The 14,781-nt window shown below is 41.6% G+C and overlaps 1 protein-coding gene across 1 annotated transcript; it reads left to right on the forward strand.

Annotated features, from left to right (window-relative positions):
* Positions 1-62: 62 nt before the first annotated feature.
* zgc:110045 (poly(rC)-binding protein 3) lies at positions 63-12,989 on the forward strand. The gene is made up of 14 exons (XM_006799027.3): positions 63-670; positions 1,970-2,010; positions 4,859-4,967; positions 5,110-5,133; positions 5,255-5,287; positions 5,395-5,511; positions 5,664-5,795; positions 6,252-6,380; positions 7,018-7,107; positions 7,666-7,707; positions 8,121-8,196; positions 9,081-9,133; positions 11,264-11,433; positions 11,772-12,989. Exons 3-14 carry the CDS (start codon positions 4,890-4,892, stop codon positions 12,130-12,132), a joined length of 1,305 nt encoding a protein of 434 aa, XP_006799090.1. The 5' UTR covers positions 63-670; positions 1,970-2,010; positions 4,859-4,889; the 3' UTR covers positions 12,133-12,989.
* Positions 12,990-14,781: the final 1,792 nt, after the last annotated feature.

Genomic DNA, 14,781 nt, shown 5'->3' on the forward strand with positions numbered 1-14,781 from the left:
CCACGAAGACATTGTACTTAACATCACTAAATACCTCAAACGCCACATTGTCCTTTCCAGCCCTCAATTAGTCAAGTTCCTTGTAAGAAAGCACAGATATCTTACAAGGAGATTTATTTTTAGAGAAAATCCTGCCCTGTGCTGGCAGGAAGCTCTCAGAAAATCTAATGAAAAACACAGCAGTCATGCAGAGCCGTTAGACGCGAACCAACATCGGTTAACAAAGCTTCTCTTCACCATCTCACTGTGCATTTTTTGATGACTGCAAAAGGCTAGACCTTCCTGGGTCTTTTTGTTGTGGTGTAACTGTAGCTGGTTCTATCTTTGCTGGACACTGTCCAGCCGGAGAGCCTCTTTGCCCTGCCCTTAGGCCTCTTCAGCTAGTGGAACTCCATGCGGAGGAACGCCTCTTTGGTGACTGTGACAGGGAGAATTAGGCAAGAGATGCGGGTTCACTTGCCCTGCGTAGGGGCTTATCTTGGGCTAAGCTGAGGGACTAATAGCAAAGCCAGCCTCCGCTCCAGCCGGTCTGAGGGCACAGGGAGCCATCTGTCCACTCTGTGGATAACTGACAACAAAGGGTCATACGTTGAGCACGGACTACAAACTAAAGCGCCATTCTTTTTGAAAACCAGAAATAAGAGCGCGGAACCAGTATTTTGTATATAAGGTCAGTACTTTAAACCACTCATTCTTGATGCATTACAGGCCTCGCACTGGGCTTCAAATGCAAGCTGGTGATTGTTCACTGAAGAGAATTTGTTGGGAACATTGTTGCATACTACAGTAACCTTGGGGTTTAGCCAGAAAGAAAGCTGAAGTTGTTGGTTGTGGACTTTTAATGGAAGCTGGATAATGAGAGGCTTTGTTTTAATGCACTACTCCTGACTCCCATTAGGTTGAGATAATTTGAGCTGCTTGTTTTTCCTGTACTCTGTGCTGTGCTGTAAATGCATTTTGTTGCACCGTTCCCCTAAGAGATAGTTTGGGCTTGAATTAATTAACACATTAAGCCAGACATGCGATGAATCTCCAATACTGGAGGCTTTGTGTTGATGGAGGAATGCCACACTGAGAGGACTCACACTTATATTCTGATATGTGGTGGCTCACAAAATAGCTATAAATAGCCATTGCTCGAGATTTTTAAGAAGCGAATGCTGTTGGCTTGTTGTGATAAGTGAGATATAAGTAATTTGAAACATTGTCTTTTAAGAGCATTGCTCCTAAACTGGAGAACAATTGCAAGTGATAATCTCCTGAAATGCTGTAATTTTATCAGTACTGTTTCAATTTCAAAATGTTCCATCATTCTTCGTCTTAGCCTCCAAATTTGAATATATTTTCATACGAAATCCTTCAAGTAATCCACTTAGACATTGTTCTCCATTTCCCCCGAGGGATAATACCCTGTTTTTTATTGTCTGAAGCACACTTCTGGCTGCCTGTTCCCGGAGCTGAGTTCCTGTAGATTATCTGTTTTATCATGTATACTCTGTGGGTGCTGTTGTGCACCAGTGTTTTGTTCGGGAAGTCTTGAGTGGGTGCCTGCATGCTAGAGGTGACAGAAATAGGTCAAAAGGGTCTTAGCATTAGCTAAACAAATCCCGGCCTATAGGATTAGACAGAGATGTTTCGCTTTATTCGATGTATTCACAGGAACTTTATAATGATGCACAGAGGAGAGAATAGCTGCGCTTCTTGTTAGCAGAAAGACACCCTCCACTTATTCAAGATATTGGTTGGATTAAGGCCTTTAGCCCAGTCTGGTATTATCAACACTGGAATGTGCTAGAACAATACCATATTGTAAGCTTCTCGCTGCTGCTGGAAAACCCCGTTTTTGTTTGCTCGTCATCACACTGATATTACCAACATTTTAACTGGATACCACCTGAATGAATTTTGTTGTTAGTGCTAGCATGTCTTAATCAAACCCACACAATCACGCTGTTCTTCTTTTTTCTAGGTGTGGAATGGCGGCACAGAGTACTGTATTTATTGGTTTGTGTGAGTATAAAAGCTGGGATCTATGGGAAGGTCATAAAAATGACACTTTTTGTGAAACACTTGGCATTGAAGGGTTATCCATCTGTACATATGTATGAGGCTACAGCCTGTTAGCTTAGCCTGTTTCAGTCCAAAGGTCACTAAATCCTTGACTGGGTTCAACAGCTCCTGGAGAGCTCCACTGTTTGCCTGCCAACTGGCTGAACCAGTGAAGGAGGCAGGCAGATAAACCATAGCGTATTGTTTTTGTGATTCATTCTTTTATTGATTAAACAAAGATGCAGAATTGTGTCTTCATGCTAAACTAAGCTGACTGGCTAGAACCCTACTTCATAAAGACAAAAGAATAGTGTCAATCTTCTTATCATAGTGGCGTAATTTCCACAGGGGTTAGGGGGGTTATGACCCCCCCCCCCCAAATAATCAGACCCTACCAATATAACCCCCCTAATAAAATTATGAATTATTTTGCATAAATAGGCTGTTAATGTCTTTACTCGTTTCACGTATTACCAGCAAAATAGTTGCACGTTTAAACATCTGGGAATTTACGCAGATTTATTTATTTATTTAGACAGAGATCTTGACCCCCCCCCTGCACAACGTTACGCCGATGTCTCATCCAACTCTTTATTAAAAAGTTAACAGGTGTACAATACTAAACAAAAGTCCTGATTAACCCCTCATTTCTGTATATTTTTATATCAAAATGGAAAACGGATGCAGTGACTTAGTTAAACGGTACATGGAAATACAGTAGACAAAGCAAACCTTTATTCTTCAACACAGCCTGAACTCTTAAGACAAGCTTTCTTGTAATTTTTCTAAGTAGTCTTCAGCAATACTTCTCCTCCATTCAAAGCTCTTATTTAGATGTTGGCTGGCTTTTGTTCTTTTCTCTGTCGAGATGATCCCACAGTATCAGTGACGTTGATGACCAATAAGGCAATAGGGAGACCAATACATGGCTGATAGTGTTCCATTGTGCTTTTACTGCATTGGCAGTGTTTTTTGGATCAATGTCATGCCGAAAAATGATATTGCTGCCCATGTGACGCATGGTGGATGGAAATCTGACATCTCCAACACCACTGGCTAAAAAACACAGCCCCAAACAATGACAGAGCACCCACTTTGTTTTACAGATGGCTGTAGACACTCATTGTTGTACCTCTGTCTGTGATGTACGTCTTCCTCATTTCATAAGACCTGATACGTTTGACTTTTTGTATAGTTCTTAAGTAATTCGGCCTCAGCCTTTTCTCCCTGTTTACTTTCCTTAAGAATGGCTTCTTCACAGCCACCTGTCCACTAAAAACATTTTTTTGACAAAGTCTTTTTATGATATTTTGGTATATGTGTATTACATTTTATGTTTCCTCATACATAACAACATACAATATGGAGTATATGAATGAAAATAAGAGAACAACTAAAACTAGCTTTTAAGCGAGAAGCAGCCAGTATTTAAAACACCTTCAGAAATCCTGGAAAACTATTGGTCAAACTCAATAAGTAAAGTTTGGCTCCTTGGATGCAAAATATAAAGAAATGAGAGATGGTTGTCATTAGGCATACTGTTAAAACGTTAGAGTAGGATTGACTTTAACTGCAGATTAACTGGGAGCACTTCATGCATGCTTGCCAACAGCAAGCCACTATAGCCAGTATATTCCTGCTTTTTCTGACATGACCAAGATTTCAGCTAAAGCGAATCTATCATGTGACTGATTACTAAGTTAGTCCACAATCACATCAATCTCTTGTTAAATTGCCTTTTTTTTTCTCCATTTAGATTATCTTGTTTATTAGCTACAAACTCTCCATCGTGCCCAGCGTTAAAAGTAAATAGAAAAATCACTTCTCAGCAGAACCATGATGATCTAATGAACACTGCGACCTTGGCGCTTTATAGACTTGCAGTCGTCTCTCTGTCTGTTACGGTGCAATAAGCTGGCCGTCCTTCACTGCATCGAGACATTCTTTATTTGTTCTACAAATACAAAGAATTGGATACGCGGCCACAGCAGAGTCGACATTGCGTGGTGTCAGTGTGATATTAAGAGACACGTCTCTCTCTCTGTCTCTTTCTCACACACACAGACACACACATCAATTGATCCTCAGGCCTCCCCAGCACAAGTAGCTTCCTTTATATCTTATCTTCTCCAAGAGAGTCACACAACTTGTATTTAGCCGGAACTAAAGACACAGTCCCATGTGAAGATTGCACGGAGCGATAGGCTTATCTTCCCCCGCTCACAACTACATGATCAGAAGACAAGCAACAATGGTCCATGTCTCTTCAGAGAGCATCATTTAACTTAAAAATCCCCCAAAAGGGTACGTGGCTCCGTAAAGCAGCATAAAAGTGAGTGTTCCATCCTAGGAGAATTTTCCACTTACTCAACGTTTATCCTCGTTAAGGTAATAATCCATAACAATTTCAGATAGACGTCTACTTCATCTGTGCCACAGATGGATTCCACAGTGGTAATGCAGCTTACACGCACCTCATGAAAGCTTTTAACATTTATTTTGCCAGAAAGGTCTTTCCAGCTGAATCTTGTTGAGGAAAAGAAATGATGCATATTTCAGGCCGCTCTGGAAATTTAGCTGTAAACAGAAGAACAGGGTAGTTAGCACGAGTAGTGAGGATAACCCAAAAATCTCAGGTTTGCTGGAAATTCAGAATAAAAAGATAAAAAGCAGCAGTGCTCGATGGAGGCCCGAATGAGACCCTGTACATAAATAGTCAAATGTTACAGCTGTAATGTTCACTTCAGCCTGCATGCATTCAGTTTACATGTTATTTCCTGACTACCTTACTATTTCTCGATCCTTGCAGAGTGTTTTACTTTACATCTGGGAAAACGAGAATGTCTGACAAGGAAGAAATGGCTTCAGATGGGAGTTTGAACGTTACACTGACGCTGAGGCTGCTGATGCACGGAAAGGTAATGGACATTTGTAAATAGTTCAAATCATTCAGTGCATTTTTGTTGTAATAGCCTAACGGTCTCCTAATAGCTTTTAAAATGTTTACATCCTGCTGAAAAACTGTTGAGAGAAGTCACGCTGTTATCTTTTCATCCGCAGGAAGTTGGCAGCATAATTGGGAAGGTAGATTTATTTTACAATCCATCACCATTTATTGATTTTTTGGCTGTTTTATTTCTGTTTGTCTTGTTATATTCCTCTTATAAATCCAATCGAACCGACTTGTTTTCCTGCCTGATTTCAGAAAGGAGAAACAGTCAAGAAAATGAGGGAGGAGGTGAGTGTTTGCTTTGACATCTGTAATGCGAAAGGGCGTATAATTTCACGTTGTCAGGCAGATCGAATCAAATCACAGCTGGAATAACCGCGGGGCTTTGCTTCCAGAGTGGCGCTCGCATCAACATATCAGAGGGCTCGTCCCCTGAGAGGATAGTCACCATCACAGGACCTACAGAGGGCATCTTTAGAGCCTTTTCCATGATTGCGCAAAAGTTTGAAGAGGTACGCCCAAAAGCATGAAAGACACTGGCTGCACCTTTTCTCCAGTCTTGCATCGCAACACGCGCGCACACACACAAAAAGACTTGTCAAATAACGCTGATGTTCCGTACAGTTGACACTGAAAAACAACATATTTTGGAAATCTCCCTCAGGATATTACCGCAGCAATGACAAACAGCAACGTGACAAGCAAGCCACCTGTGACACTTCGCCTGGTTTTCCCAGGGAGCCAGTGTGGCTCACTGATTGGCAAAGGAGGCTCAAAGATCAAAGAAATCCGAGAGGTATGAGTCGTTTTCTTTCTTTTTTTTTCATTTTGCAGCAGGAAGTTGTTTTTTTGCACCCAAACAAGCACAGAAAACAGTCTCCCCGGCACTCTGACACCCTGAGTATCAAACACTCAAGTCAAAATCTTCTTGTTTTTCTCTGCCTTAAACTACATGAAGCTATGTGTATGTTTTCTGGAGGGGTGGCGGGGAAGGGGGTGGGTGAAAATCCCATTGATTATGCCTGTGAGGATGAGCAGGGCCTGAATACTCATTCCGAATGGACAATATTTGTGTGCGCCTCTTCAAATATTGGAGCGCACATTGCTATTTGGCTTGCAGCTGCTCCCTGCATGTCAAAATGTGTTCAGGATAATTTGTGGGGTGCTCGAAACGGCATTTCAATCTGGGTGATGGCGTGTTCTTTTCAGCAATAAATAGCCTTTGTATTTTCTGTTGTCTGGTGATGTTAAGACCACAGGCGCTCAGGTTCAGGTGGCAGGAGACATGCTGCCGGACTCCACAGAGAGGGCTGTCACAATCTCCGGCACTCCACAGGCCATCACTCAGTGTGTAAGACACATCTGCTCTGTGATGCTGGAGGTAAGCGCTGTCAGCCAGCAGATGATCTTCACGTTCAGCGGCTCTATTTAGAAGTCAAGTATGTCACATTTATTTAGAGAGCAGAGGAAGGTAGTAAATTCAGGATGTCTTCAAAGCTAAAGCCCAGATAATTTATATTGATAGTTCTTAACCTTGTCTGTCTGATGTACCCAGACGTGTATTATATAACAAACATATAAAACTGGATATTGATGCAGTACTTTTTCCATATCGTTAAAATGTCAGCGTTTAAATTAACACTGTACTGTCAAAGCCTCTTCCCGTTTTTAGACCCCCGTTTTAAACTTTTCTCACACTGCCCATCGCAGCACATGCTCTTAATGTATTCTGAGGAGCTTTGAGTTTGGATTTTGGGTTTAGTATCCACTTGACCTCTTTCTATTTTGATCAAAAACTTGCCAATTCCCCATTTTCATCTGTGCTCCCAGTTGTATCGCAGTTTTCTTTGGTCCGATCTTTTATGTTACTTTCTCTGCAGATGAATGGGATATAAAAAGATTCAGGCAGTGCTATAAAGGAGGATATAAAACGCATCAATGCCAGCGAGAGTTCTTTTTCTCAGCTGCACCAGTGTATAAATTTTCTCCCTTTTTGGTTTGCACGACTGTGTCTCCAGTCTCCACCGAAAGGCGCAACTATTCCCTACCGTCCCAAGGTCGTACCTGCTGGAACCCATGCAGTATTAGCACCACAGCACTCTGCACAAGTAAGTAGCCATAGGGGAGTTGTTTAGCTCTGAATTTAGCTTATTTAAAGACACGCAGCAGTTGAGTGGACTTATTATTTTGTGTGATTTCAAAATTTCACTGATCATCAGGGGGTGTTTCTACTACTAAACAGGCAAAACAGTGTAAATATACAACCATTGATCGTATTTACATAGCCGAAAATTTAGGAATAACTTGCTTTTACATGAATAATTCACATGTCTACATGTTGTGTCTAAGGCTGATGTTTTCCACGAGCTGCCCAGGCGCTGTCCTGAATTTGGCAGAGTCTGCTTTGACCTATCAGACATCTGTTTATGTTATTGGATTTCCAGCTAATGGTCAGAGAAGGAGGGGGGGAAAAGGCAGATGACATTTAGATGAAATTCCGTCAGATCTATAAACATTAGAGCCATGGAAAAGGGGAAAGGAATGGATTTTCACTGCACTGACTTTGCTCTTCATGCTCTGTGACAAATTCATTTTTCAAGTAACACGTTATAACATGTCTGCACCACCCGATTACATAACCGTATCTCATCTGTTCTTCCTTCCAGGCCTTTGCAATTCCAGGGCAGTATGCTTTTGCACATCAAGATGTAAGTATGTTCATCTGAGTGACTGACATCAGTCCTAATGACCTACTCCTGCCCACTCCTTCCAAGCCACCGATACGCCCTCTGTGTACCCTACTCTGCGAAGATCAAATTTCAGTAGCCCTGATCTGTTGACTTTACTAACACTAACCCACGGTAGCAGCATGCACTGATTGAAATGGAAATGAAGATTTGCAGAGTTCATGATCACTTGTAGCTTTGTAGCCTGAGATGTGACTGTATTTTCAGATGACTGCTATGAGAAGTCAGCATGCTTTCTGAGGAAAATGAATCTCTTGATACTGACACCATGTGTGATGTTTGTGAACTTCAGATTGGCTCTGTTTTGTAGTTGTCAGCTCCTCTGAAATAATCCAGTTTGATTGGTTAGCTCTAACTTCCTTCCTACCCTGCAGTTGACCAAGCTTCACCAGTTGGCTATGCAGCATATCCCCCTCCCTTCCCTTGGGCAGAGCAACCCTACCTTCCCTGGTACGTACCCACGGCTCCCCAGGGAAGTCCATCTATCCCTCTCTCATCACTCCTCTTCGACTCACACCATCAAAACACTGCTGTCACTTCAGTGAGGATCAAGGATTTCTTTGAGAGTAGACGGTGGCTTTGCGGTGATGTGCACGCATCTGCATTTCATCGATTTTCACAAGAAAATAAGATGAAAAACAAAACAAGAATAATCAACACAATTGTAGGTTTTTAAGGTTAAGCCACCCAGCTTCCTTTTTTTTTTCCCTTGAAAGTTAGTCACTGAAATATTTATCACTGAAAAGAATATGCGACAGACTGAAGCAGACAGAATGATATATAAGCTAAAAAGGGAAAAAAACAGCAGCTTTCTCTGACAGGGAAATGTGAAAAATGTCAAAAATATTTACAGTTTCGTAAATATTTAACCATTTCTCACCATTTCTCCCATCAAACCCAAATTTCAGCCCCATTTGCCCAGTTTCCCTCTCCAAAGAAAAACCAAACAAAAACAAATCCTAAGTTTTTGACCCCATCCTCCACCTTTTGCAACATTTCTCCTCCAAATCTAACACTGTCTTGGCCAGACCATCCCTGACCTCAACCACCCCACGTACTCATATATTCCGTCACAACTAACTCAGCACAATACATTACAATATTTTGATTAAATAGCAAGTATTGGTGTGGTAGTCATAGTCAAGCAGCATGCATGTATTGTGTATATATGTATTGTCTTTTTAGAATGATTATTTTGCCCTATGCTATTTTCTGCTTCTTAATTTAGCAGTGTAACAGTGATAAACTAGACAAAGTAGGGCAACTTGTCGTGCTATGAAAGTGGAAGCCATTAGTGCCAAACTGTTGGTAGCGCTCCTTGTCCTACTTTGCAGGATTGGATGCATCTGCCCCCACAAGTTCACAAGAGCTGGCAATACCTAATGATGTAAGTGTTACATTGTTTGTGTTCTCCCGGCACTAAAACCTGAACTGATAATCTCCATGCATTTGGCTTCATTAAAACTTTCTAGGAGGACAGCTATAATGAGGAATTGTTTGGACATAAATGTTTCACCTACTTAGCTGCAGAAATTACATACTCCTTGCATTTGGCTGACATAGATTATTGCAAAAGGAATCCACAACAGATTTATTGAAAAGATGTCTGCGGGCCGCTGTTAGAGGACTGTTAATTGTGCTGCTTCAGACACAGACAGTCCTGGTTTCATCTGTACTGAATCATATCAGAACTTGATGTTGTAGGAAACATCTTTTTGGCAAATGCACTTTTTTTGCTGAGATTTGGATGAGTAAGACTGACTCTCAGGTGTGTAAACATAAAAACAAAGCCAGCAGCCTGTTAGCTAAGCTTACCATGGAGGCAGGGAAAGGGGGAGAAATACCCAGCTTTGGTCTGTCAATTCTGAATTTTAATGTTGTATCTTGTTAGTTTAATAATGACTGAACCAAACTGTAAAATCAACAAGTTGTAATATTTAATGGGTGTCTATTTCCTGGGCAAAAGAAGTGTCTTTCTTGAGCATTGAGGGAAAATAATGAAGACTCCAGGAAGTCACTGTACCATCCAGTTTCTTACATATCCAGTTCAGAGTTGCAGAGATCCGCAGCTTATCCCAGCTGTCATAGGACGAGAGGCAGGGTACACCGTGGACACATCACCAGACAACCATTCACAGCCAATTTAGAATCTCCAATTAACCAAAACCCACATGTGTTTTTAGACTATGGGAGGAAGCAGGAGTACTCCAAGAGAACCCACACAAGTGCAGGGAGAACGTAAAAACTCTAAACAGAGAGGCCCAGCCCTGATTTGAACTCAGGACCTTTTTACCATGAAGCAAGAGCGCTAACAAACGCAGCACTACGCTGTCCAAACAAGCAACATAATTAACAAGAATCACCCTGAGAGCACAAACCTCCATCAAGGCATCTCATTCTCTTACTTTTAATGGACTTCTACTGTATTTCGTGAAAGAAGTTAGTAGCGCAGATAAAATAACACATTTTGGGGTCAATAGGCAGATCTAAAATGTAAAAGGTCAGAGGTCAGTTATCACTTTGACCTTCAGATCAATCTTTTAACCTTGAAGAAGAGGTCAGAGGTCAAAATCTTATTTTTTTTTTACATACCATACTCGTAAGAATCACAATTTTTGAGTCAAAAGGCATTTTTTTCAATTTTTGACCAATAAATCATTAAGTTGACCTTGAAGACCCTGGTAGGTCTAAGCCAAATTTTAATGGATTGTTAACATGACCTCGCTCTGCTCCCCTGCAAAGTTTTATCAGAATTCATTCAAACCTTTTTTTGAGCTAATGTGTTTACAGAAAGAATGACACAAACGCTACCAAAAACATAACCTCCTCGGCGGAGGTAATTACTGAGCTTTGGAGGTGGATTTTGCTGACTTCACGCTGTAGGAATATTAAGGTGTCAGAGTTTCACTGCACTACTTATATTAATTCACAATGTTATTGCTGCGTTTACAGAAGAGTATAATGAAGTCACTCAGAGTAGATAGACAAGCTATCTACTCTGACTTCTTTTTTCTATTACATAGCAGGTGGGAACCAGTGATAAGGTGCAACAGCCACTTATTCTATTGCACTGTCTCCCAGATAATAACGGCTGCTGCTGAATTATTTACCATATGTATATTAACATGTTATCATCTAATTTTTTAAAAATAATTTCTTGTTTATCATCAACACTGCTACTTCTACTGCAGAGCCAAGATAGACGCTCCTTCTGTTTCTAATATATCATCCTGCCTTCTCATTTAACTCAGACAAGAAATAAACATATTTGCCAAAATACCAATCAGTTTGCAAAAAATAAAAGCCAGTGCTTTAGTGGTGATAAATTATGTATCATCTGTTTTATCTGATAGGCATATTGGACCGTAGATATGTTTTCTGTTGTCACAATAATAAAGAGAAATGTGGTTTCCCTCTGCAGAAAACTTCCACGGCGGTTGCTCCCAGGTTCTTTTGTAAAATCTAATTTCTGCATTCCTGTTTTGTTATTCGCATGTTTCTGATCTCCACCTCCCAGTTCATTGGCTGCATAATTGGAAGACAGGGTAGCAAGATCAATGAGATACGCCAGGTCTCTGGAGCTCACATCAAAATTGCCAGCGCCACTGATGGCTCAGCCATGCGCCAAGTCACGATCACAGGTTCACCAGCCAGCATCAGTGTGGCCCAGTACCTCATCAATGCCAGGTAAGACATTACGCAGGACAGCCACGTCCAGCAGGGCATCACTCGCAGCCTGATGATAAGACAGCCAAACACTGAGCTATTATATTGGGACAGAGATATTGTGCTCAGGGTGAGGCTGGATTTGTTCCAACTCACTGCTCCGTTCTCTTGACTGCATTAAAATCCTTATTGTCTCTGCTTTTTAACACATTCCTTCTTTGATTCTTTTGTTTTCTCCTTTCTCACCTCCCTTATCCTTTGTCTCTCCCCCCCATCCTCTCCCCGTTTTTCTTTCTCCATTTTTCTCCTCTTAACCCTTCACCGTCTCCAACTACCCCTCCAATCGTCACGGCCTGCAGCTTAGAGATGGCTAAATACACAATGCAGGCTGCTTCCTCTGCGACCCCAGTTGACCTGAACATGAGCTTCTCACAGTCTGCTTCCACTGCCTCCACTTCTGCAACCTCTATGGCCGTCCTGGCGGCCACCACCCCAGCCCCCACCACAATTAACGTCCACACTCCCTCCACCTTACCAGCCATCCAAAACCCACACTACGCCGTCCCCGTTTCCAGCCTGCTTGGCATGAAAACGCTCCCCGTGCTGGCCGTGCACCCAGCAGCCGCTTCCAGCCTAACGCAGGGTTTATCCCCTTACACCGCAAAAATGCCAACCTCCGGCGTCAAAAAGTCAGAGCGGCAGAAGTTTGCTCCTTATTGACACCTGCTTTTGAGCCCAGGCATCGTAGCCGACCGATAGGACCTAATTAAAAAGGATGGCAAGTATATAGGCCTAAAATCGGCTTACACCAGTGTGTAAGTTTTCCCCGTGTAACATTTGTTTCCCATAAATCAGAATGACATTAGACAGAGGCAGAAAGGCTGGCAGTATCAAAACATGTTCTCGTTAATTAAATGAGGCAGTAGAGGTGCATATTAAGTCAGTATTATCTCATGGACATGTATAACAATTAATGTGGGTAACTCAGGCTTGTATTCATAAAAAAGCTATTTTTCAAATGGATTTTCGTTCCAGAGCTTTATATGAAGACTTATCCCGATGCAATTATTGACTTAGTTTTCTGTCCGTGTGACTAGTTTTTCCTAGAAAATGTCAACTAGCAATAAAAGACGTGGTGCTTTTGTTGGCAGCAGGCTGTTAAACTTTTGGTTTTTCACTGTAGAAGTCAGCGTGTTAAGTGTTTTTTTTTTGTTTTTTTTTAACAAGGATTGTTCCACTCTTCTGTCATATTCCCCTCCCTCTCTTTCACTATAGGCTCTCATCAGTGCTAACAGGCTTGGGTGTTCTGTAGTAGCGTTGCACTGTTGCAGTTCTGATGGGATTATCTTAAAGCCACATTGGATTCTAGTGGATTTCACCCTACACAGTAATCATGTAAAGCAGGGACTGGCCTGACTAACTCTCGCTCGCTCGTACCGTACACCGGCTTGTTTCTTGTTTATTCTCCAGCCTCGGCGAGTGGGGGAAGGCTTCGACTTGCTTCATCCGAAACGGGGCGCTGATCAGTTATTTTAATAAATGTTTTATTCATGTGTTCCTGGTGTGGCAACCCCCCCACCCCCCCACCCGCCCCCTCCACCCCACCGCCACCCTCCAAAAAATACCAGAATGCAGATTTATTATGTTTGTTGATGAAATGACTTTGAAATAAATGGGACTTTTTACGAATGCAGATTGGTTGCTTTTGTTCTAATTTTGTCAGTGGTGAAAGAATTCCATGTTTTTGCTGATTTCTCCGAGTCATAAATATAAACCTGGACTCTTGAGGATTTCTCCCTTGTTTACTCGTGGCTTTAAGCCATAATTGTATATACCACACATACCCACTTAGCCGAAATTATGGATAATATCTCAGAGCGTTGAAGCTGTTTTGTTGAATATACACTGTTTAGGATTCGTGTTTTTTATTTCCTTTGTAGAAACGAGGGATTCTGAAGCCTTCTGGTGTGATTCAGTTTTCTACACTTGGAAACAAACCTCATAAACAAAGTGATATTAATAAGGTCGTAAGATCAACTTTTATTCTTTATTTTTTATCCCCCAAACACTGAATTTGCTTCCACAGATTGTACGTGTAAAACATTCAACAGCTGAAATATAGAAAAAATAGAGAGAGTCCGTTAGCAGGACACAGCTACATAGAGACTAGCAGGAGTGCGAAGACAACTCTGCACAAACTACTCCATAGTATTAAGGATGCAGTTTGCTTGTGGCAGAGGGCATGCAGCTCCTGCCCAAACAAACTTTTCTACCTGCACTCTCCTGAAAGAAAACAGAAGCGAAGCTGAACCTCACAGTAAATATTCAACACATGCTGTGGCAAAATTCTCATGGGTGCCAAAAAAAGAACAAGTTAACCTCCAGTCGTCCGCTCAACCGTGCTGCTAGTGGGCAGGTGGGGGTACAGTGCAGTCACTCCTTGTTTCTCCGTGTCCCTGCCGGCTTGTCCCTCTTTACCCTCGCCCCTTGGCGAATCTGACTTTGCTCCCTTTTCAGCGTAAAAACCCAGGAGGAGGAGGAGGGGAGCACTTCTGTTCCGCCTGATCCGTAGCAAGCCACGAGGGCCATTTCCACAGCAGGGCTCCAAATGCTGAAGTGGAGATAATCAATAGTTAATGGGGGCAGAAATGTAATGACAGTGAAGGATGACATTTCAACCTGGGGGAAGGTGTATGTGCACTGAACGCTGCTGCATGTATGTTGATGTGTGCCCAGGGCAGTTATGAGTTCACAGCCAGCTTCTAATGTTATATTAATGATTTCCTTTTTCAACCTGACACAGGCAGGAGTGAGCGGGCCATTGCAGGAGCTTGCTGCCATAATGCAGTTTTGGAAAAAAAAAAGCTATTTAGAGGTAAATAAGAAAAATAAATAATTTTTTAAAGGTGTACAGGCTGTCGCTGATGCCCTGATGAAAAACGGCTGCAATACTTTGCAGACTTGCACGTCTGTGGTGCAGATTGGGATTTCTTTTTTTAAACTTCCATCACACACAATAAGTCTGTATGTTAGACTTTTTATTATGAAGCTTCAAATTCATAATCCTTAAAGTGAGGCTTTATTCCAGCGTATAAGCAGTAAATATGCAACCAATAGTCTGCAATTATAAATAATATCCCTTAGATTTATATTTCTGAAGCTTTGCTTTATCTTAAAGTTTGTTTGTTTTATCCATATAATGAATATTTTTTTAGAGACATGAACAGCATATAGTCTGCTGCTGTTGTTTTACCAACTGCATTTCTAGGATAATTTCTTTGTGTGCTCAGGTAGTGCTACCAGTGATGGAGAAGGTAAAAGTACCAAAACGGCTTCATAAAGGGGAACAGAAATCCTACAAATTCACTT

The sequence above is a fragment of the Neolamprologus brichardi genome, chromosome 13 (assembly GCF_056152115.1).
Source record: "Neolamprologus brichardi isolate AB-2024 chromosome 13, ASM5615211v1, whole genome shotgun sequence".
Taxonomy (NCBI): Eukaryota; Metazoa; Chordata; class Actinopteri; order Cichliformes; family Cichlidae; genus Neolamprologus; species Neolamprologus brichardi.